The sequence below is a fragment of the Mercenaria mercenaria genome, chromosome 2, assembly GCF_021730395.1.
Source record: "Mercenaria mercenaria strain notata chromosome 2, MADL_Memer_1, whole genome shotgun sequence".
Lineage (NCBI taxonomy): Eukaryota > Metazoa > Mollusca > Bivalvia > Venerida > Veneridae > Mercenaria > Mercenaria mercenaria.
This window is the reverse complement of record NC_069362.1, coordinates 75,060,995-75,087,265: the sequence shown is the minus strand read 5'-3', so window position 1 is coordinate 75,087,265 and position 26,271 is coordinate 75,060,995. Positions and strand designations below refer to the sequence as shown.

General features: G+C 36.1%; 1 protein-coding gene across 2 annotated transcripts in view; it reads left to right on the top strand.

Moving 5' to 3' along the window:
- LOC123564338 (uncharacterized) overlaps positions 1–17,236 on the top strand; it is a 28,188-nt gene extending 10,952 nt beyond the window's left edge. For both annotated transcript variants that reach the window (XM_045357846.2, XM_045357847.2), the window contains 6 exons: positions 5–3,320; positions 3,487–3,592; positions 3,771–5,295; positions 12,899–12,964; positions 13,149–13,259; positions 14,782–17,236. In XM_045357846.2, the coding sequence (XP_045213781.2) occupies positions 5–3,320; positions 3,487–3,592; positions 3,771–5,295; positions 12,899–12,964; positions 13,149–13,259; positions 14,782–14,828 (5,171 nt within the window). In that variant the 3' untranslated portion in view covers positions 14,829–17,236. The remainder of the gene's footprint in view (positions 1–4; positions 3,321–3,486; positions 3,593–3,770; positions 5,296–12,898; positions 12,965–13,148; positions 13,260–14,781) is intronic.
- Positions 17,237–26,271: the final 9,035 nt, after the last annotated feature.

Genomic DNA, 26,271 nt, shown 5'->3' with positions numbered 1-26,271 from the left:
GTAGGAACAGTGAACAGACCTACTGGCGATATATTTATCCCTCTTGTGAAGCCATCTGAGAAGAAACGCAGGTTTACTCCAACCTCCCCAGTCCCAGAATTTATTGGTGCTGCTGGTACTAAACCAGGACATACACCGGAAATAGTGAAGGAAAAAGAGACAAATCACCTAGCAGAAGTGGAAAATAATATGAAAGGTGTTGGTGTCAATAGATGTGCAGATAATGCACTTCTCGAAGAAAAGACTGTTACAGGACACAAGCAATGTTTATTTGGAAAAAGTGAGAAACGGATTTCTCATTTCAACACCATAGATAAAAACAAAGTCCCAAAACATCAAGTTCAAGATCTTAGAACGAAATTAAATAATCGATCGCAATTGAAAAATGCTGCACCAAAACCAGCAAAACACCCATTTAAACGATTTCCAATAAACAGAAGTTCCAAGTCTAGTCCATTGAAGGTTCAAAGGAAAGAAGTGAGCTTAGAAAAGGAAAATACTATATCCAAAGATGTTAAAAGGGCTCGATCACATATTGAGTCAAGTACTGAGACCAAATTTTCAGAGTCACGAGTTGCAATGCCTGCAGTTGATAACACTTATAGTTCAAAAAGACCTGATGAGAAAAAAACATATGGTGACAAATCTAAAACTGCAACGAAAAGAAGTAGTGAAGAAAAACATTCATATAAGTATACAAATGAGAAAAAGAGAAAACATGATGAAAGCATTGCAGAAAATAAAATGAAAAAAAGCGGGAATGCAGTTAGTTCAGAAAAAAGTGAGAAATTTAAACATATGAAAGTTGAAAACAAGAGTCAAAGAGAAGTGTTGGAAAAGAATCCAAAACTCCACAAATCTTATTCAAGGGAAAGTATAGAAGAATTGAAAGTCAAAGATGATGGCACTAAAAAGAATTTAACAAACCAAAACGAACAAAGAGTAAAACATAAAGAGTTTCATCGTGAATCAAAGAAAGATGAAAAGGTTGACAAATTACACAATTTAAATAAATCTTTATCAAGTGTTTCAAATTCAGAAAAGCCAAAAAGTGAAGAAATCAATTGTTTGGACGTTTGTAAAACGTTTGAAACGGAAAACTGCACTAATGTTAAAGAGTTGACAGGTGTTAAAAAAGACAACGACCATTCGGAAATTACTACAAATTATTTCAAGAAACATAACCTGAAAGAAAGAATGAAATCAAAATCGACATGTTTGAGAAGTGATAAACAAGTGGATAAAGAAATAAATTCTGATAAGAATTTGTCAAAAGATTACAAAAGAAACATCTCAACCAATGAAACAAAATTGTTGAATGACACTACTGGTAATTCTGTAGCTCATGTAGATAGTGAAGTTAAAAAGGATGACGTTCATCTACAAGGGGACGAAAAAAACAACGCCGACAACAGGATGACAAAACTCGTTGGTATCAAATGTTTAAATAGCCCCATAGCTCCCCCGAACCATTCTATTGCAGAGAATGAAAAACAAGATCCAATAGATTTAAAAAATGATAAGCATTTATCAAAAGAGAACACAATAACTGATACCTGGAAGACAAAATTGGTTGGTGTGAGTTATAGTAAAAGTGACTTAAAAGCGGAAAAAGCAGCTAATGAAGCAATTGATACACAATCTAATAAACAAAGGGAAATTCACAATACATTAACAAATGAGAAAACAAATAATGATCTCTATAGTCAGAATTCCTTCTCAGCTTTGAAAACTGGTAAAGAAATACAAAGTCAGAATGTCCCGAAGAATGAGACAACAATTAGAGAAATACAAATTCAGAATACCCCTAAAGATGACAAAACTGAGAGAGAAATAGGAATTCAAAATACACTAAAAGATGAGAAATCCAAAAAAGAACAAGCAACCTTAAAATGCAAGAGAATTGATAGAAAAACAGAAACTAGAAATTGCGCAAAAGATGAGAATTCTAATAAAGATACAATAAATCAGACCGTCTTACATGATGATAAAACTATTAAAGAATTAAATGTTCAGAATGTCTCAAACTATGACGAAACAAACAGTGGAAGACATGTAGAGAAATTTGAAAATCATTTTAACCGGAAAGAGAATGACTGTGATTCAAAACACAGTGATAGTAAGTCTGACTATGAATCGGACATGGATGATATTGAACCAATAGAAATGATTGGTTCAGTCTTTATGAATGATATTACCATAGACGAACCTAATGAAAGCAATTTGAACAACCGTATTGACGTTGACAGTAGTGAAACTGACTTTAAAGTTGACTATTGTGATGATACTGTTCTGTTTCAAAGTAAAGATCCTAATGATTTGTCTGAAAATACTGATGAAGCTGACAAAGTTATTGAACCAAAAACTACGAAAGAAGATCTATCGGGTGCAGAAAATGATTCAAAGAGGCGTTTTATTTCTGAATGTTTGAACAGTGACAATGTCAATGAAATTAATACTGAAAAGGTAGCTGATAGAAATAGGCAAACTGAAAAAGGATATGATGAATTGATTGAAAAAAATTTAGAAAGTGATAAGGTTATAGACAGTTCACCTGATAGACATAAAAAGAACACACCTCGTAAAAGGTTTACAGCTAAGTTGGAAACCTTGGGAAAATTAATAGAAGACGAAAAGGAAATTGAAAATGAAAAAATATTAAAAGATAGTGAAGAAACAAAGATTTCAACACAGTATGTAAAAAAGAAGACGTATGTAGAATCAGAGTGTAGTGATTGTGAAGATGATGCAGAATTGTTTGCTAGTGGTGTCAGCGGTGTTGCCATTTCCAGTGGTGTTGAATTAACAGGAAAGGGAGCACTTGGTACTTCTACAACAACAACTACTGAATGGTTAAAGAAAGCCAAAAGTAACTTAAAGGTTCCAGAACGTTTAAGAAAACCAGAAACACAAATACAGCCATATCACAGTGATTCAGATATAGACATTATTCCAGATATGCCACAAAGCTGTAAAACATTCAGCAAAAAAGTATTTGACGAGGGTTTTGTACTTACTCATAAAAAGTGGTTGCTAGATGGTAGTTGCGAAATAACAACTGCGCATTTGGTTCCAAAAAGACTGTACAGAACAACATCTGAAGGAAATGGGAAGAACCTTGGGAAGTGTCTCCAATGCCATAGTTGTGCGATGTATTTTACTCCATTAACTTTTACTGTTCACCATGATACAAACAGTATTGTTGAGCAGATTGACGTGGATAGAAGCAAACTGCAGAAGTATTGTTTGCCTCCAAAGGTGAACAGTGATGCATACAAAATCTTCAGAGATTTCAATATTTACTTCGACAACGAAAGAAGGTAGGTTTAATTTCTTCTTAATATTTTTGTAAGTTAAGAAGTTAATTGAAGGCCATTAACAGTACTCACATGTTTGACTTTTGTTCATCATAATCATGCTAGCACGAAACATTCAATCATCCATGTCGTATTAAGGTTATTTAATTCTAACGATCTGGTATTTCAGTAAGCGTTATGATGCATCACCTGTCAAATTACCTCGGACAACAACACCTGCGTTAGATGATGGTGTATATGAAGATTTACCAAGTGCTCAGGCAATCTTGAAACAGGTAATTAGATACAAGTGTGATTTGCTTTTTTCTCTTCTCTGTTTTAGGTTCTACCTATACTCTATATTTTGATAGACTTGAAATATGCCTTAATACTATCATTGTCTCCATGATATTTTATGACAGTTATACTGATTTTATGTGTGATTGAGTTATTACTTTGTTTATCTTTCACCAGGATGCCTCTCAAACAATCCCTGAAGATGTTATACCTGCAAAGGCAATGGTGTCACCTTCTATATACAGGGAAGGAATGCCAAGCAACCCCCTATGCGTACCGAATTCTAATCTGTTTGTTACCAAGACATCATCCAAACCAGAAGAAGTCATAGGTCAGATATCTTCGAAACAAGGAAACACCACAGTTCAGACATCAGCTAAACCAGAAAACGTCACTCTTCAAGCATCTTCTAAACAAGAAAACGCCCCGGTTCGGGCTGTTAGTCAACAAGAAAATATTACAATTCAAACATCAGCTAAGCCAGAAAACACTACAGTGCAGACATTATCTAGACCAGAAAACAGCACCGTGGAATCTATTCGTAGTACATCAAGGTGTGAAGCATTATCTATTAGTTCTATAGAGAGTACACAAGCTGGCAGTAAGATGGCCACCAAAGATTTAAATTCAGAAAGTATAAAGACTGTTCATGATCAGTCTGCTAATCGCAGGACAAGTAGGTCACCAGTTGGTGGACAGTTTGCTCCAGTGGAAAAAGTGAAACAGAAAGACCCACAGCTGCCTAGACAACTAAGTGGAAATGTTGAGACACAGAATCAGCTTGTCTACACAAGTAGTTCGTATATGTATCAACAAACCAAATCCTCTCTTTCTACTGCTAAAATGCCTTCACGAGAAAACCATGACAGACACAGGGTGCATGCATCAATGGTAAATAGCAGCCCACCTTCAACGCAACCTCTTGGTATCCAACATGGGCATCTTACCTCTGCACAGCAGTTTCAACCAGGGAATCGGATTCAAACTGCCCAAGTTCCGCAACAGAATTCAATGCTTCAGTTTCAACAACAAATGGTTCAAACCAAAAAACAACAAAGAAGACATTCATTTGTAGACCAAGGGATGCACCAGTCTCAGCAGGTTAAACCACGGGGAACAAAGAGGACTGACAGACAAGTATTACAGCAAGGACATAAAGGGATGTATTATGACATGCAGGCCAATTCATTGCAACAAAGTCCGGCTTATCAACAATCTGTGAATTACAGTTACCAAAAGGAACAGTCACATTTTGATTCAGATTTCCCACAGAAGGTCCCAGTTCTTGCACATTTAGGAAATGTACCAATGTTCAGTTCTCTGACGGCACCATTGATGAACCAGAATATATCGGCATCGATGAATCAGGCACAAGTTGATGCAAGGTATCAAACCAAACCACCTGTCAACACAAGTGATTTTACAGGTGTATCACTTGCCGTGACACAGTCACAAGGTATACCTGTTGTTTTATCTGACTGTGTGCAGACTTCTGAGCAGTCAGCAAGTACTAGTAATGTAACCACACAGAATGTAAACTTCGCTATGGCTCTTGCGCAGATTGAAATGCCAGGAGTTCAGGAACCAGTACCACCAAAAAAGAGTACACAGTCGAGGGAAATGATTGAAGCAGCAAAAGAAGAAAAGAGAATAAAGCTCTATAGAGAATTGTGTGATCTAGACAACATTAACACTGGAGATGGTAAGTGATCCAATTTTATACATACATGATTATTTTTTGACGATACTCTACAAACTCGCACTGTTTTTCTTTTTAGCCCACCATCATCAGATGGTGGGCTATTAAAATCACTCTGCGTCCGTGGTCTTGACCTAGTGACCTACTTTCACATTTCTGTAGCTACAGCCTTCAAATTTGGACCACATGCATAATTTTATGCACCGGAAAAAACTTTGACCTTGACATTGACCTAGTGACCTACTTTCACATTTTTGAAGGTACAGGCTTCAAATTTGGACCACATGCATAGTTTTGTGTTCCGAAATGAAATTTGACCTTGACATTGACCTAGTGACCTACTTTCACATTTCTCAAGCTACAGCCTTCAAATTTGGACCACATGCATAGTTTTGTGTACCGAAAAAAACTTTGACATTGACATTGACCTAGTGACCTACTTTCACATTTCTCAAGCTACAGCCTTCAAATTTAGACCACATGACATTGACCTAGTGACCTACTTTCACATTTTCGAAGGTACAGGCTTTAAATTTGGACCACATGCGTAGTTTTGTGTTCTGAAATGAAATTTGACCTTGATTTTGACCTAGTGACCTACTTTCACATTTCTCAAGCTACAGCCTTCAAATTTGGACCACATGCATAGTTTTGTGTACCGAAATGAAATTTGACCTTGACATTGACCTAGTGACCTACTTTCACATTTTTAAAGCTACAGCCTTCAAATTTGGACCACATGCATAGTTTTGTGTACTGAAAAAAACTTTGACTTTGACATTGACTAGTGACCTACTTGCACATTTCTCAAGCTACAGCCATCAAATTTGGACCACATGCATAGTTTTGTGTACCGAAATGAAATATGATATCGACATTGACCTAGTGACCTTCTTTCACATTTCTCAATCTACAGCCTTCAAAATTTGACCACATGCATAGTTTTGTGTACCGAAATGAACTTTGATCTTGAGATTGACCTAGTGACCTACTTTCACATTTCTCAAGCTACAGGCTTCAAATTTGGACCACATGCATATTTTTGTGTTCTGAATTGAAATTTGACATTGATTTTTATCTAGTACCTACTTTCATATTTCTCAAGCTGCAGCCTCCAAATTTGAAGCACATGCATAGTTTTGTTTACCGAAATGAACTTTGACCTTGAAATTGATCTTGTGACCTACTTTCACATTTCTCAAGCTACAGCTTTCAGATTTGGACCACATGCATGGACCACATACACAGTGGCGTGTACTGAAATGAAATTTGACCTTGATTTTGACCTTGAGCTAGTCTTGAAATTTGGAACAATCAAAAATGGCTCATGGTGGGCGCCAAGATCACTCTGTGATCTCTTGTTGAAGGTACAGGCTTCAGATTTGGACAGCATGCATAGATTTGTGTTCTGAAGCGAAATTTGACCTTGATTTTGACCTAGTGACCTACTTACACATTTCTGTAGCTACAGCCTTCAAATTTGGACCACTTGCATAGTTTTGTGTACCGAATTAAACTTTGACCTTAAGATTGACCTAGTGACCTACTTTCAAATTTCTCAAGCTACAGCCTTTAAACTTGATGCACATGCATAGTTTTGTGTACAAAGAACTTTGTCCTTGAAATTGATCTAGTGACCTACTTTCACATTTCTCAAGCTACAGCTTTCGAATTTGAACCACATGCACAGTGTTGCGTACAGAAATGAAATTTGACATTGAGCTAGTCAATAAGTCTTGAAATTTGGAACACACAAAAATGGCACATTGGTGGGCGCCAAGATCACTCTGTGATCTCTTGTTAGGGACTTGCATCCAGAAATAATTATAAAATCGAAACTAGCTAACGGGTATCTGTATAATATCAAGAACTAGAAATCATTACTAATTAAGATAATAGTTTATAATCATGATAAGAAGAATCCCCAATCTGTGACTCCAGTTACCTCCCCTGACTGTCAGTTCATAGAATGAAATGAAATACCTCACGATCTGGATTAGATACAAAATTCAGGTGGCTCTCAATTTTGACTTCGGCGTGGTCAGTAGATAGTTTTTCTACACAGGACATGCATGTTTTCATTCGCCCCATGTGGTTCTGGGACGATGTGTGTATGAAAAGAATTGGAACCACTGCCTTACCCTTGGATGATCGTAAGAGGCGACTTATAGGGTCTTAACACGTGGTTTTGCAGTAACTCTGTGATTCCAGCAGGTATGCAAATTTTGATTCCATACCTCATGTTTTTATTTCGATGTAAATGAGATGTGGAACCAAAATTTGTAGTCCTGTTTGGCGCCATATAACCTATACTGTGTTGGTGCACCGTAAAACCCAAATAAATTAATGTTTTCATTCATAAAACTAACAACTCATTGAAACACTATACCACCATTGTAGCCTCGCCTTGAGTGCGAGAGGTAGTGGGTTTGCTCCAAGGGCACGTCACACCAGTAGTGCCTCCGTGGCTGAGTGGTTAAGGTCGCTGACCTAGACTAACTTGTCGCTCACTGATACATGTGGGTTCGAGCCTCACTCTGGCGTTGAATTCTTCATGTGAGGAAACCATCTAGCTGGCTAATTAAGATCGGCGGTTCTACCCAGGTGTCCGCTGGTGATAAGATAATACACGGAGGGAAACCTGGGGTCTTCCTGCACAATCAAAGCTGGAAAGTCGCCATATGACCTATATTTGTGTCGGTGCGACGTTTAACCTAACAAAAACGTCATACCAGAGACGAGAAAATAATAGAAGGTTTCTTCGTTCGATGCTCAGCATGTTTGATGCTCAGCATTGAAAAGATAATTCTAGGACTTGTCAGTCTGTTATCATTATATAATGTGACTTGGTGGAGTATGATGTCACGTGTCATTCCAGTGAGGCAGTATAAAGTTTGGCATTGTGGTCACTGCTACAGGTGGACACCGACTAATGTTAACAACTGCAAATGAATGTTTATTCTAAATTTCGAAGGCATGTGTCATGAATGAGGAGGCATCAACTTCCAAAAAGATGAAAGTTACGCGCGATCGACTTACTTTTTAGCTCATTTGAGCCAAAGCTCATGGTGAGCTTTTGTGACCGCTCAATGTCCGTCGTGCGTCGTCAGTCCGTCAACATTTTCTAAAAAAAAATCTTCTTCTTGAAAACCGCTGGGCAGAATTACACCAAACTTCACAGGAATGATCCTTGGGTGGCCCCCTTTCAAACTTATTGAAAAAAGAAGAATTTTTTGCAGAACTCTGGTTGCCATGGCAACTGAAAGAAAAAGCTTTAAAAATCTTCTTGTCCAAAACCGCAAGGCATAGAGCCTTGATATTTGGCAGGTGACATCATCTAATGGTCCTCTATAAAGACTGTTCAAATTGTGCCTCTGGGGTAAAAATAGGCCCCGCCCCGGGGGCCCAAGTTTTACATAGACTTATATAGGAAAAATCTTTAAAAATCTTCTTGTCTGAAACTGCAAGGCCTAAACTTTTGATATTTGGTATGTTGCATTGCCTAGTGGTCCTCTACCAAGATTGTTAAAATTATGCCTCTAGGGTAAAAGAGGCCCTGTCCTGGGGTTCCAATGTTTTACATAGACTTGCATAGGAAAAATATTTAAACATCTTTTTGACTGAAAGTTCAAGGCCTAGGCTTTTGATATTTGGTATGTAGCATTGCCTAGTGGTTCTCTAACAAGATTGTTCAAATTATGCCCCTGGGGTGAAAAGACGCTACGCCCCGACAGTCACATAGTTTTAGTATGAGTTATATAGAAAAAAATACTTCATAAATTATCAGATCATATTTCCTAGACTGTTTAATTATAATTACCTGATGACCCCAAGTAATTAGGGATCACATATCTGTGACCTTGACCTACTGACCTACTTTCTTGTTTTTAGCTCAACTGAGCACTGCTCAGGTGAGTTTTTCTGATCACTCTATGTCCGGCCTCTGTCGTCTGTCTGTCCGTCAACATTTAGATTGTGTATGCGATAGAGGCCGTATTTTTCAACTGATCTTCATGAAATTTGGTCAGAATGATAACCTTGATGAAATCTAGGCCGTGTTCGAAAATGGGTCATCTGGGTCAAAAACTAGGTCACTAGGTCAAATCAAAGAAAAACCTTGTGAATGCGATAAAGTTATATTTTTAGGGCTATTAAAATCACTCTGCGTCCGTGGTCCGTCGTCCTTCCGTCCGTCCGTCCGTCATTCCGTCCGTCCTTCCGTTAACAATTTCTCGTTATCGCATCTTCTCAGAAACTACCAGGGGGATTTTGACCAAACTTTGTCAGAATGATGTATTGGTACCCTAGTTGTGTCCCCCTGAAAATCAGACTGGTTCAACAATTTTTTAGTAAGTTATGGCCCTTTGTTTATTTGTATAATTTACATAGATTTATATAGGGAAAAACTTTGAAAATCTTCTTGCCCAAAACCACAGAGCTTTGATATTTGGTATGAAGCATGATCTAGCGGTCCTCTACCAAGATGATTCAAATTATTTCCCTGGGGTCTAATATGGCCCCGCCCCAGGGGTCACATGGTTTATATAGACTTATATAGGGAAAAACTTTGAAAAACCTCTTGTCCAAAACCACAGGGCCCAGGGCTTTGATATTTTGTATGTGACATCATCTAGTGGTCTTCTACTAAGATTGTTCAAATTATCCCCCTAGGGTCAAATATGGCCCCGCCCCAGGGGTCACATGGTTTACATAGACTTATATAGGGAAAAACTTCGAAAATCTTCTTGTCCAAACCACAAAGCCTAGGGCTTTGATATTTGTAATGTAGCATCGTCTAGTGGTTCTCTACCAAGTTTGTTAAAATTATCCCCCTAGGGTCAAATATGGCCCCGCCCTGGGGGTCACATGGTTCATATAGACTTATATAGGGAAAAGCTTTTAAAAACTTCTTGTCAATAACCTACAACATTCAAATTTGGACCACATGTATGGTTTTGAGTGGCAAAATGAACCTTGATATGAGTTGACCTTGATTTTGACCTAGTGACCTACTTTCACATTTCTGTAGCTACAACCTTCAAATTTGGACCAAATGCTTAGTTGAGTGCACTGAAATAACTTTTGACCTTGACATTGACCTAGTGACCTACTTTCACATTTTTGAAAGTACAGGCTTCAAATTTGGACCACATGCATAATTTCGTGTTCCGAAATGAAATTTGACCCAGTGACCTACTTTCACATTTCTCAAGCTACAGCCTTCAAATTTGGACCTACTTTCACATTTCTGTAGCTACAACCTTCAAATTTGGACCACATGCTTAGTTTAGTGCACTGAAATAACTTTTGACCTTGACATTGACCTAGTGACCTACTTTCACATTTTTGAAGGTACAGGCTTCAAATTTGGACCACATGCATAGTTCTGTATTCCGAAATAAAATTTGACCTTGATTTTGACCTATTGACCTACTTTCACATTTCTCAAGCTACAGCCTTCAAATTTGGACCACGTGCATGGTTTTGTGTACCGAAACAAACTTTGACCTTTACATTGTCCTAGTGACCTACTTTCACATTTTTGAAGGTACAGGCTTCAAATTTGGACCACATACATAGTTTTGTATTCTGAAATAAAATTTGACCGTGATTTTGACCTAGTGACAAATAAACCTAGTACCGAAATAAACTTTGACCTTAAGATTGACCTAGTGACCTACTTTCAAATTTCTCAAACTACAGTCTTCAAACTTGATGCACATGCATAGTTTCGTGTACAAAGAACTTTTTCCTTGAAATTGATCTAGTGACCTACTTTCACATTTCTCAAGCTACTGCTTTCGAATTTAGACCACATGCACAATGTTGTGTACGGAAATGAAATTTGACCTTGAGCTAGTCAGTAAGTCTTGAAATTTGGAACACACAAAAATGGCACATTGGTGGGCGCCAAGATCACTCTGTGATCTCTTGTTCAATTAATCTTCATGAATTTTGGTCAGAATGATAACCTTGATGAAATCTAGGCCGAGTTCGAAACTAGGTCACTAGTTCATATCAAAGAAAAACCTTGTGTATGCGATAGAGGCTGTATTTTTCAATTAATCTTCATGAATTTTAGTCAGAATGATAACCTTGATGAAATCTATGCCGATTTCGAAAATGGGTCATCTGGGGTCAAAAACTAGATCACTAGGTCAAATCAAAGAAAAACCTTGTGTATGCGATTGAGGATGTATTTTTCAATTAATCTTCATGAATTTTGGTGAGATTGATAACCTTGATGAAATCTAGGCCGAGTTCGAAAATGGATCATCTGGAGTTCGAAAATGGGTCATCTGGGGTCAAAAACTAGGTCAATAGGTCAAATCAAAGAAAAACCTTGTGTATGCGATGGAGGCTGTATTTTTCAATTAATCTTCATGAATTGTGGTCAGAATGATAGCCTTGATAAATTCTAGGTCAAGTTTGAATATGGGTCATCTTGGGTCAAAAATTAGGTCACTAGATCAAATCAAAGAAAAACCTTGTGTATGCGATAGAGGCTGTATTTTTCAATTGATCTTCCTGAAAGTAAGTCAGAATGATTGGCTTGAAGAAATTTGGTCAGAATGATTACCTAGATAAAATCTAGGTTGAGTTTGATTATTGATCATCTGGGGTCAAAAAGTAGGTCACTAGGTCAAATCAAATTGTGTATGCAATAGAGGCTGTATTTCTCAATTGATCTTCATGAAATTTGGTCAGAATGATTGCCTTGATGAAATCTAGTTAAAGTTCAGATATGGGTCTTCTGGGATCAAAAAGTAGGTCACTAGGTCAAATCAAAGGAAAACCTTGTGTATGCGATAGAGGCTGTTTTTTTCCAATTGATCTTCCTGAAAGTTAGTCAGAATGATTGCCTTGATGAAATCTAGGTAGAATTTGAATATGGGTCATCTGTAATCAAAAAGTAGGTCACTAGGTTAAATCAAACAAAAATCTCGTGTATGTGATAGAGTCTGTACTTTTGAACTGATCTTCATGAAATTTTGTCAGAATGATAGCCTTGATAAAATCAAGGTCAAGTTAGAATATGGGTCACCTGGTTCAAAAACTAGGTCACTAGGTCAAATCAAAGAAAAACCTTGTGTATGCGATAGTTGCTGTATTTTTCAATTGGTCTTCATGAAATTTGGTCAGAATGATAGCCTTGATGAAATCTAGGTCAAGTTCGAATATGGGTCATCTGGGATCAAAAACTAGGTCACTAGGTCAAATCAAAGAAAATACTCGTTTTTGCTCCAATTTTAATGATAATTGGTCAGAATATTTTTGTCCATGAAATCACTAGGTCAAACATGTTTACTCTGTTATGGTGTATTATGGTGTGTTTCTCAGGTGAGCGACCTAGGGCCATGATGGCCCTCTTGTTTTAAGTTGCAGCCTTGAAATTTGAATGACATATACAGTTTTTGCACACCGGTCTTAAAACTGACTTTCAGTGACCATGAATGTGACCTACTGACCTACTTTCTTAATACATGTAATTTAGCATCAGTTTGACATTTGAAACATGTAGCTCATATTACTCTTGTTTTTTGTTTTCGTCTCAAAAACTTTATTTTACGAAGTAATTAATATTATTTGTTTTCATTTTTTACAGTTGGAGTGGACATTATTCTGCACGCACAGAAAAGCGTCCTCAGGGGAATGTCATTAATTGATCCAGGTACTGTTTTTCTTTAAAGTAAGCTAGGTGTTTAGATAATCAGTGAATTTATTACATACATTTGAAATGTTTAAGTGGTTTAGTAATACTAGTAGATTCTTTTGTCAACCTTCACTGTACTTTCCTCTTTTAAATGTATATTTTATCGAAAAGGCTTATATTGCAATTCAGTATTATATTTCAGAAATTTTACGTAAACTTGAGGAAAGATGCGATACTATCCTGCAGCAAGGCCAACAACAGCAGCAACATTTACTGACATCTCAATCCGGCAGAGAAAGGCAAAGCATAGAAGGTTGGTTACACTGATCTGTTGTTACAATACAAAGGATATCAAGGGTTGCAGTTGTATTTCAATCATCTTTTTGTCGGTAATTAGGGGAAAGAACAGATTTGTCTACATATAGTACAAGATTTCTATTCATTAATACATTTTTTTTAACGATGATGTGCAGTCTATCCACCTCTGATCTGCATTTGTTAGACCAGTTTGACCACATTAGTAAATAACACAGCTAGCTCGTCGGGTTAGCTCTGTAGTGTGGATAGAAAAGCCATGAGTTTGATCCCAGGGGAAACGATGGCCTCCAGGACGATTGGTAATAAGACATGGTGTGGAAAATCATTCATCCTCCACCTCTAACACGTAGGAAAAATGGACGTTACTTGCAGAGAACAGGTTAATACTGGTATAGACTAGCTCCTAGACTATGGTATATCTTTTTACATTTTTATGATTGAATGTAGTGAACTGAGCCAGTCTATATCCTATGCCCAATATCATAATTTAAACATCATTCCTTTGTGAAAATCTCTAAAGTAGACTGGCTTTTGTCTCTATGAAATTGAATTCGACAAAAAGGGGGAAAATGTAGAACTATATTTATTTTGAGTCTAGTGGCTAGTCTAGTACGGGTACAAAATAACAGAACACTGGATAGGTAAACAGGCCTTCGTTAAAATGGTACTTAACTCAACACAAACAAGTAGTAAAGCTTGGTCATACTGTCAACATTTTAAGGTTGTTCTGCACGTTTGATACCGGAAGTAATATATATGAAAACATAGAATTAAGTTTGGACTTGGCATACGGAAATGAAAATCATGTTATGAACTATTTAATGGCAACCCGCGAGTAAATTTATCAAAACTGCAACGTTACTGTCTTGCCGAAGATAATTCTATTTCCCTGTAATGTGGATAATATATTTTCGACTATGACAAATTTCATTAAAATCTACACTATAGAACAAATTCCTGTTTTTCCATAGACTCCTCATTATGAAAACTTGTCAAAGATAAAAAAAAAATTCAAATCAGTCTCGCAAAAAAAAATCCGATACTGCGGCTGACACACGACCTTATCTTTTTTATTTGCCGAATTTTTTAAGTATGAAGTTTTAAAAACTCGGGGTTTAATCAAATTCTGCAGTGTAGAACTACCTTAATTCAAAGAGCAGCGTGTTCAGTGTAAAAGACCCTAAAAAGACCCCTCGGAAGCATGAAGCGCAACCTAGCATATTAAGGGCTGGCTCGCTTTGACCATCTGCTCGTGCGAGGTACAGTATTGTACAACACGCACGTCCACTGGCACTGAATGAGGCGGATGCATTGAAGTAAGGACCAGACGGTTTAACGAAACTGAAATCAAGTGCGCTGTGCGTTTCTTACTACCGGAACACGGCACACTGTTATCGTTCGATGTAAACGGGAGCTCTGCTGCACATAGACAGTGTGCTCATCTTCCTAGTGATACATCATGCACATGCAAATGCCTGCTGTATGCGTTTTAACATTTTTAGAAATGTCTGTTTCAGAAAGAGCAAAATATTTGGCACAGTTGAAACGATATCCACCACCGTAACAGGACAGATATGTATATATATATATATGCATTGATCTCGCAACAGAAAATGGGAAAAAGTAGTACGTACTTCTTCATCAAAACAACGTTTACCAAAGAAAGAAAGGGACATATGCAGCTTGTATTGCGTGAGGTAGACAGCAAACTACAGATTTAGATGTACAGACGTTCCTTACAGTAGGGAATTCTCGATGGTCTCCTATGTTAGATGTGTACCTTGCTGATATGTATCTGTCTGGAGGAGCTGTTAATTCATATATACAGATTTTATGTATAAGAATCTTTGTGTATCTTCATGTACAATTTTATCAAGCTGTTACTTTATGTACAAGTGTATCAACATTTTTTATGTACAATTGTATTAAGCTTATATTTCATGTACAAATGTATTTAGATTATTCTAGGTACATTTATTCTTACTGTTATCACATGTACAGTTGTATTAAGTTGATGTTTCATGTACAAAAGTATTTAGATTATTTTAGGTACATTTATTCTAACTGTTATAACATGTACAGCTGTATCAAGCTGTTATTCATGTACACATGTACGTATCAAGCTGGTATTTCATGTACAAGTATTTCAGCTGATAAGGAAGCGTATAGCTTTCCTGTGAAGGCTTTTGTTTTGAAAAAAGGACATTTAAATTATGTTTAAATTTAATGTTAACAGTACTGAGTTTGATAATTTTAGTGTTTTTTTTATTTGTTTAAAAAGTCACAGAAAACATGTTGTAGTCAGGAAGTATAGTCTGTACACCAGCTTTACATTTCTGTTTCAAAACGATCTTCTCTGCCGGTTGCATGAAAAACAATAATGATTTTATAAACTGTGTTCCCCGTATTTACGCCTAGTCATGTGTCTTCTAGTTTTGTAAATAGTCCACCAAATCATGATAAAACCAACCATATTGTACAACTGTATTCATTTTTTTACAGTTATGTGTTCAGCTCAAGCTAAACATAGCTTTATCATTATAATCATTGCCGCTTTGCTTACATTAAAATTGTAGTAGCCATACTTAACATGTTTGCCAGGTGCTATTCTTGTGTTCTTTTGAATTTTATTACGTAAAAAAGCATAATAATTGTTCAATATAACCCAGACATTAGAAGCTTCCTTCTTGAAGATTTACCCCACCATCTAAGAACCAGAAAAAAGCAGCAAACCGCTGTATACACACCAATATACGGGTCAGTAAGTTCTACAAAATGGTTTTTTATTGCAACTGCTTATTCTGTGAATATTGTACCTTTTTCACGTGCAGTGTTTTCCACATTATTGAAGAAGTTAAATTGAAAACAGGCACATGTTTTGTAAGCCCACAGGTCACGATCTTTCACATTAATTGTAGATGTTAGCTGCGGAAATGAAATACTGGTGTTGTATTGGACTACATTAAGAAATCTAATTCATTGCAACCTGATGTGTTCAAGTTTACACTTCTTTATTGAAATATTAACACAATATATAAACTGTTGTTTTGTTGTCTTAATAGTTAAGCTTTCAAAGAAAAAGCTGTTGTAATTTGAAATTATAAACGAATTGAATTGAAACGGTTGTAAATGTGTTGTTACTGGTGAAAAGTTACTTGTTTTTATTGTTAGTAACTACATGTAAATGGTTATTGGTACATGGTAGAGCTATTGTTAATTAATATTTTGCTATTGGGACAAGGTTAAGAATGTTTGTTATAAATGAATGTTTACAGCTGTTTATGAGCAAATGCCACATCGCTAGAACAGCTACGACTGTTCACATACTTCACGTTGTTTAAAGAAATAATATATCACATCTTCTGATTTATCGTTGAATAAACATGGTTTGGAGTTCATATGCGAAAGAATTATATCACGAGGGAGTCGTGATATAACTGTATGTATCTGAACGACAGTAATGATTTTGTTGAAGAGCAAATCACTAAATGAGATATATTATTTCGATTCTAACACGTTACCAAGGATTCTGAACTACATACTTGACGACATCCATCAAATATTTGCCGGTTTTCTGTTGATTTCTTTTCCAGCGCGCCGCAATGTTGTTTGACACTACGACGTAATAATTGTGACGTCCGAAAAATGAATTGTAAAATAGCACACAAGTTTCAACCTTCTTTGTTTAATAGGACAATTTATCAGGTTGTGTTAGAATGTGTGATAAAAATGCATTTTCCCAAAGTTGCCGTTGTAATGAGACAATGAAGATTGCTGTTTCAACAGCCGCCGTTAGTTAATGATTTTGTCGTCGTTTCAGATATCTACTCAATATCAATATGATAGAAAAATATAAGGAATAGATTGTGGTTATTAAGTAACCTTGTGGTGTGGTATTTGTTTCATTCAGCAGCGATTTTTCTTCGTAGATAGAAACACATATTCTTTGATATTAAACGTTTTGAAATTGTACAGTATTTTGTTTGTATTTTGTACGTCCCTGATTCCTCAGGAAACCATTCCTAAACTGCCTTGCACTCGCACATCGTTTTATCTTTTTGTATACACATAAAGTGGGTTTTTCGGGAAATAAACGCACTAGAAGAAAAGGAAACCCGTTTACATGGATATACTGCAATATATATGCAAATTAGCATTAGCTTATTGAAAATAACTTAACAGATAAACAGGAAAGTAACTGCAGGCAGTTACACTACACACATAAAGAACAATACAAAAGTCACGTACAGCATGGAAAACGTTCCATGTTCATTTAATATTAAGGTTATTGTATCGCGTGTGACGGTACTATACACTGGGCACTTAAAGGATCAGACTGTCTATTCGCAAAGAGCTAGGATAAATCTATCTAAAAAGACGATTAAATTCTTCTCTATCTGTCTCGCTCTGTGTTTGTAAGGAATGAATAGGATGAAATTCGCGCCCTGTGTGGCTACGTTTCCTATATCTATCTAATAAATGTCAACTGCTCTTTCGAGTGTTATAAACATGGGGTAAATATTTACAAATAAATGTAAAGCGCATTTGAACGTGGGCGCTATATAAGTCTGGTGTAATATGATAATAATATGGTTTTCTAGTGTGACGTACAGGCACACGAACATTACAAAAACAGGTCATGTGCTCACTGATCTTATCATCAACATAACGTAGAATGAAAGGGGTCTAGATATCACTGTTATTACTGTTAAATGAAATATAACCTACCTTTCAAGGTTGTCATGTAATGAATGAATACCATAATCAAAACCGTGATCAGTATGAATCGGCTTTAAAGTCATTTAAATGATGTCATTTAAAAATGTCATGGTGATTAATGAATAGCTTACAGTTATCAGAGCGTGTACGTATAGTAGTAGAACCATCCTTATGAAGCCTTCACGCTTTTGTTGATAAAAAAGGTGTATGATTATTCATAAACATCTTTCTCATTCATACAGTAAATTACATCTTTTTAAAACATCTGTAATTCATAGTTTAAAGGCCCATTGCCTCCGAGATTTGTGAACTGTTGATATTAGAATCTACTAATAAACTTTGATAATGTGGCAGTTGACCTGAATACAATCGACACTGTTTATTGTCCAATACAGGTAAATCCGATAATTGCTTTGCAATAGATCTATGGCGGATTATCTTTGAACATCCCTGGACCTATTGGACTCAACTGCCACATTATCAAAGTTTATTAGTACTTACATTACATTATTAAAACATTTTAGTAAATATCAATGAAAGTATATGAAAATTTTACTGTTTTAAGAGAAGTAGTTGTAGTGAAAATTGTTATCATGCTTATTGTGTGAGGTTGGAAAATAGCAAACAGATTTATAATACTAGCAGTATTACAATGTTTCATGTCTGAAGTCTTCCGCGGAAGACACAATATGATTTATTAATGATGTTTTTACTAATTACCATTTGACTAGTACGAGTACGAACTAAGCATTTTTAAAGTCTGAGAGAACGACCTGTGATAGTTCCATGTCCTAAGGAAGAGGACAAAAGTATTCTTTTTTAATTGACGTAATATTAGAAATGAAAAGAGCCCTTGTTTTATGGAGCATGCTTTTTCTAATGTACGCTTTCTTGAATCGGTAGTACGGGCCTTTTTCGCCGATAACGGTATACATATTTAAGTTCGGCTAACATAACAAAAATACGAATATAACTTTAAAATAGACATAATTTTACAGATTAAAAAATTGTATCAAGCCAAAACGATGTTTGTTTACACACAGAGGTTTTGCATTTTAGCAGGGACAATTCTTGGCATGATCACATCATTAATAACGTGACAAATGCAAATGGAATACAAGAATCAATGACTTTAATTAAAAGTATTCCCTAACAAGATCTTGACAAGTCGCAGGATTGGGAGAACAAATAGGACATGGAGTTTAAACCATTGAAATGTACAGTGATATACATCACAAGGTAGGACATTTGCCCCCAGGACATTGCCCCCCCCCCCCACATACACACCAATGAAAAAATGTACTACCGGACATTTGCCCCCCAGTTGAAATGGCAGAAAGGACATTTGCACCCCACCCCCCACCGCCATTCTTATTTCTAGAATGGACATTTGCCCCCCAATATTTTTGTCCTATGTGCCAGTAGATATATTGTGTTTTATGTTGTTTAATTATCAAAATTACTCTAAAAGGCACTTTTCAGTAAAAAAAAGTATTTTATTGATAAAAATTTGATGAATGTGTAAATTACATTCCGGTGTTAAGGTAAATAATAGCCTTTTACTAAGTGTTAAAAGTGCTCATAACAATGTTATAATTTTTTAATTTGTGCAATGTTTTTAACACTCAGACTTGTTAATTTGGCAATTATCTACTAGAAACATGTAAGAAACAAAGACATTGCTATCTACAACATGATAATTATCTTCTACTAAATTCCTAAAAAAATCACTAGGGGACAAAAATATTGGGGGGCAAATGTCCGTTTCAGAAATAAGCACTAGGGGGCAAATGTCCTATCTACTATTTCAACTGGGGGGCAAATGTCCAGCAGTCCACTTTTTTATTGGGGGCAAGTTTCCTGGGGGGGGGGGGGGGGGGGCAAATGTCCGGATCCCAAAAAACCCATTCAAATCCAAATACTAATTCCACGGGTGCAAAATATCATGGTGTCACTATTTCCTCGGACTTTAACTGGAACAAACATGATGATCAGGTTATCTCAAAATCGAGTTTAACTCTTTAACGTTCTGAAAAGAAAACTTAACACCGAAATGTTTACAAACGCTAGTAGGACCTTAGTTCGAATACTCCTGAAGACCATATACTTGAAACAAAACATCCATAAAATCGAAATGGTTCAGCGCAGTCTGCGCGATGGGTTACTGATGCTTACTCCGCATACAGCAGTGTCTCTCAAATGGTAAACAACTTGGGTAGCATTGTCTCACTAGCAGATTATTACACCCTGTAGCTATTATAGTTGCCACTATAGTTCAATGGAACCCTCTTCCGACGGAAGTGGTACAGGTCCCTTTCCTGGAACAATTAAGACAATTCTTTCAAAAGTTGTTTTGAATCTCTTTTAACTGCATGTATACCTTCTTTTTAACATCACTGTTGACCACGAATGCACAAGCATTACTTCTGCCATCCTGTACATTTTTTATATTTCCCGCACAGAATCTCGACTGAGACCTATTTTGTGAATATGCTACAACAGTCTGGGAGCGTGTTCCATATGAGTATCTGCTAGAATCTGCACGGCCGGTATTTGCTATTTTCTCAAGCAAGACTGGAATAACATTTGTATCATGTTTTCAAAGAATTGAAACTTACATTAATAAGTTTAAGAGTAGACTAGCCACTAGACTGATAATAATATAATATAGACTGGCTCAGTTCGCTACATTTAATCATAAAAATGTAGAAAAAGATATATCATAGTCTAGGAGCTAGTCTAGTTTAAGAGGTACATGTACAGAACATACGCTCCATACCTATGCTTGTAATAAATTTTTAACGTATATGTAATGTCTGAAATGGCGTTTCTTCTTAAATATTATACCGTATATATCCATGTAACAAACATATTATTGCTGAACATTTTAAAGTAACAGATTTCATTTTTCCTTCATGAATGTATTGTTGTTTTTTAACATGAAAAATAGCTTCGCAATGTTGTTGTTGTTGTTGTTTTTCTCGGAAATCTCGGTGCTGTTTCGATCGGGCTATCCGGCATGACCTCCGGTGTACCGAACAGATGCGCGTGTTCCTTACACGACTGAAACGGGTGCAGATTATTGTACCGAGGCAAGTCGAGTCCGCCTGATCCGCTACTTTTAAGGACAACTTTGGGACGGGCGATTAAGTACGACTGGAAATTCCTCAGCTGAAGAGATGCGCTTTAAGTAGAATCTGTTTTTCCATCCTTTTTCGCATAACTCTTTTTTTCTATTATCCCTCTACCTTTTCCTCATCATCATCATCATCGTCGTCATCATCATCATCATCATCATCACATTTTCCTTCTTATTCAGTTATCGCTTCACTCGACAAGATTATAATGGCGACTAATAAGTAAGATCTGCAAATATTTAAACGATCAAACTTAGTTAAGCTTAATTAAGTCACTGGTCTTATGTATTATATTACAGTACTTCCATATTTATTAGGGGCCTCCGTGGTCGAGTGGTTAAGGTCGCTGACCTTGCCCCTCATCGATGTTGGTTCGAGCCTCACTCGGGGCGTTAGGAAGCCATCCAGACCCATGTGCCCGCTCGTGATGAAATATTGCACGGATCGAGGTGCACCTGGGGTCTTCCTTCACCATAAAAAAAAACAACTGGAAAGTCGCCATATTATCTATAATTGTGTCGGTGCGACGTAAACCCCAACAAAATAAATAAATAAATAATTCACATTTGCTTAATTAGTTTCACAAAGGTCATGTACATTATTCTGCTATTAAAACGTTCTACAGCTCAATTTTTCGTCATGATCTGTCACTATACTGTCAAAAAAGATCGTCTAATGTGTCTTTCATGGTTGTTTACATTGTTGATAAAATGCATGGTTCATGTGTTTCATAACTGACCAAAATATACTTATTGAACAGATGATAATATTTCATGCAGTAAAGTGATCTTTAAAACAAACAGCATTATAATTATGTTTTGAAATGTACACTTGCCTCGCATTTCTGATTCAGCAAAATTTTAAGTTATCCCAATGGAAGTATTTTTCCCAGCAGGCACAGCCACGTTGAATCAACGTTGAGTTTGTAACTTAGAAAATCCCGGGAAAACATTTGTCACTCTCTCAAATTTAGCAGAACATTATATTTTCATTACATGCAAATACGAGAATCATTTGAAAGTTTGAATGTATAATATATTTTGGTAATAAGTTCTATAATAAATATAAATGAAAGTATATTAGTTACTGAATTATTGCTTGTAATGTTAATTAAGACCAGTTAGCATTTTCAGTATGAAGAGAAATGAATCTTTGCAAGAAAGGAATACCTTAATCTTAAAGACCCACCACGACCTAGTGACCTATTTTTTTCAGTCACAAAAACTTCATGAAAATCATTCTTATAATACAGGTAATATACAGCTATACTACAAGTTCTCAGGTGAAAAATTTAGGCCCTTCCTGAATAAATGTGTTTTCACAACTTCATCTACAAACGTATTCAGTCAATCTCTTTTCAGCATAATTTTAAGAATATAGATGAATAACTGCCTTACACTGTAGAAACAAAATGTGATTGAAATTTAACTAGATACACTGTTTGTTTGTTTGTTTGTTTGTTTTGGGTTTAAGGCCATTTTCAACAGTATTTCAGTCATATAACGGCGGGCAGTTAACCTAATCAGTGTTCCCGGATTCTGTACCAGTACAAACCTGTTCTCTGCAAGTAACTGCCAACTTCCCCACATGAATCAGAGGTGGAGGACTAATGATTTCAGACACAATGTCGTTTATCAAATAGTCACAGAGAACATACGCCCCGCCCGAGGATCGAACTCGCGACCCCGCGATCCGTAGACCGACGCTCTACCTACTGAGCTAAGCGGACGGGTACTAGATACACTGATTTGTGTACATATTGCAACATTAATTCAATAAACTGTTAAGACATTTAACACATTGTCTTGGCCTAATATATTTCACTGTCAATTTCAAACTCAATTCTTGTATATCTAATATTTTTCATGCTAATAATTTATAATTACCATCATGGAAATACAAAAGAATACAGTTATTTTATGGCGCGTCTTTAAGTGAGTTTTTGTGTCATATAGCAAATATTTCAAAGAAACAAAGAACTGTTCTTTTCTTTTCCATTTTAGAATAAATAATGGATACTAAAAAAACTTCTATGATATTCCCATGAAACGAAACGTTCTTTGGCCTTGCATGATAACGGCCTGTCCCTAAAAGTTGAATGAGAAAAATAGAAAAAAAACTAGTTCACATTTAAGCAGGAATTCACGTGTCACTGTTCAGTCATGTTACCTTATTGAATTCCATATGTTCCAAGAGACGCTGCATGGCATCTTTGTACGAGTGCCAATGTCCGAAGGCATTTCCTACTAATGCCCTTCTAACCAGTCACTGGAAGCGAGATGAAAGTAACTTTAAATGTGATATTTGTTATTTTAGTTTGTTAAGATTAATATTGGGTTTTCTCATAGCTGACAATAATCTAACGCCCCTCCCCTGCCCTCTCCAAAAATATCTATAGATTTAGTGAGCTTTTTTGGAGAAGCCAAGTAGATTAAATAGAAGTAAAGCAAAACATATATAGAGGAGGAAGCCATCTTGCTACCGGTTCAAGTAGGAAATTATTTAATGAAAGTGATAAGAAGGTATACTTAGGAATCTATGAGTGTCAGGAAAGAGCCTATTAAATTACACTTTAACAGCTATGGACCCTGCAGTTTGTACAGACAATTTTTGGTGTTGCACAGCATGCATGACTCATGCTTTAGAGAAACCTTTTATATAGTAAGCATATTTGAGGTATTGGTGACAGAGTGTGGATGTCCTCAATATTGTTCTACGTGTTCAATGGAATATCGAAGGACATCCTAAAAATTCGAAAATAAAACAATGGCCGTCACTATTAATTAAGGTACTGTATAGTTTGCTTTCAGTTCACATCAAAGAGTAGGAACGGACTTCACGACAGCTATGACACGTTTTGTTTTTGTACGAATTGGGACATTTTGTTGTATTATCTTGGATACTTCTGCTCTACTTTAAAGTTCCTACCTATGGCTAGCCCTGTTGTAGACCGATGCCATATACCCCCATGGCCGCTCGTCTAGCCCCGACTTTCAAACGTTCACCTGTAATTTGTTATTTAAGTGCACAACTAAATCTTTTTTATATTTTTCATTTAGAGTCTTGCAACAAAAAGCGGTGACTCGTCGTGAAACATCTCACATCCCACCAACTAAACTATTCATAGTTAAATCAACCAAGAGGCGAGTCATGTTCGCAACACGTGTACATCGTGCCTTAGTATATTCATCTCTAAGCATACAGAGAGCACAAATCAAACTTTGAAAAATGCTGGTAATAATATTGTCTGTGTTTATTATTGCTTTTGCATATAAATATAGGTATGGGGTTAGGGTTCAAGTATATCTTTTCATCGCCTTTCCATTATACAACACTTAGATGATACTTTACTCAGGATCGGAGTTCTGTTTGTAGAAATTAGAAGTAACTTTGCCATTGAGATTGAATCATTTTCAAGCGTAGTGAAGACAATAATCATTTTTATCAAGTTACGTAATTGTACAGTTAAACTTCTGAACAAACATCACAAAGGGAGAAAATGTGGTATTTTACAACTTAGCAGTCATCTGGTAGTTTGCAAGTGCAATATTTCTGAAGGGACATGAGATAATTATGATTATTACGTGGAATCAGAAGATAAATATAATCGAATGTAGAGTTAGGATGTTAAATTGAGAAGTTTTGTTTTAAGTTACTATTTTAATGACAACTTTGTATGCAGTTTCCAGTGATTGTTAATTCTCAAAGACTAGTTGTTTTTTTTTTCACATTGTTTATTTATCAACTCTGGTGTGATTATACATTTTCATATAACATCAGTATTCACATGATTATTATACATAAGCCAATGCTAGTGTTATGATAAATTTACACATATACCCTAATTTTTATACTACACTAGTAATCTATTGATTCAAATTTTCTTTGCTTTCAGTAACGACAGTAGCAGTGAGTGTAGTTGTAATGATTGTCGTAATCATTTGCCATAAACTCAGTGATTAAAATGAAGAGCATCTAGCACTAGAAACTTCAGCGAATTTGCGTAATCTGACACTGGATACAGCATTTCAATAATACCAGAAAGTGATGATGTTCTTCCCATACCACTTACACCTTCCCCGCCAACCACTTACACCTTCCCCGCCAACCATTTACACCTTCCCCGCCAACCACTTACACCTTCCCCCGCCAACCACTTACACCTTCCCCGCCAACGACCACTCAGCAAATGGAGCACCAACATTCACCAGACTCTCCTATAAGCTCCGGGACAAGGAGTAAATGTGTTGTCCAAGTTCATGCATAATAATGGTCATCATTATCATTTGTCGTAAACATACTGATTAGAATAAAAAAGAAAATATTTGGAAATGTAGCTCTAGCTTACACAAGAAACATTGGCAACTTCTGACACCATGTCATGGGAGTTGATAAAAACAGTTATGCTGTAGTTCGTCTAAGGTTAAGAGGAAGAAGAAGAAGAAAAATGTTTTATTTGACTTAAACTGTACACAGTTTCTCGCCGTACATGAAATATACAAACAATAAATAATATTTTAGACATTGAAACATTGAAAGATCAAGCATATCCACATAATAATAATGTCCGACTGTTTTAGGAGCTAATATTCACATGAGGGTGGTCTTGTAATAATAATAATATTTATACATGTAGTTCAGCTATCCATTCGTTTCACAAATGTGTAACTTTACCATTCATAACAACTGAGAGTAGTAGATACGGGCGGAAGATGTTTATACTTTTTTACTTATTATAATCAATTTCGTAATATACATAGATAATTAAAAAAAAGAGATTTTAGTAAGTTTGAGACAGTTTTGGAAAAGCCAAAGTCAGATGTGCTGCGAGCGGGCTACTCAACCCTAACTACTACGTGGTAGGGAGAGGTCTCTAGATCAGCGGCGGTTTCAATCGCCTACCTGACAGTTACCTCAATTTTTATTCTAAATCTCGTATCCTTTTAAGTAAGTTTTCAAGTTAACAAAAGTGAAGACTTTAAATTTTAAACAGAATCAAATACAATGAATTTCATTCTCTTAGGTGTCTATTATCTTCGTAATATACTGTACAAGGAATCTGAAATAAACAAAACGATATATCAAAAATGAGTTTGATTCTAAAGCTTAACACATAGATAAAATATTTAGAAATGCCAAAACAGTTACGAA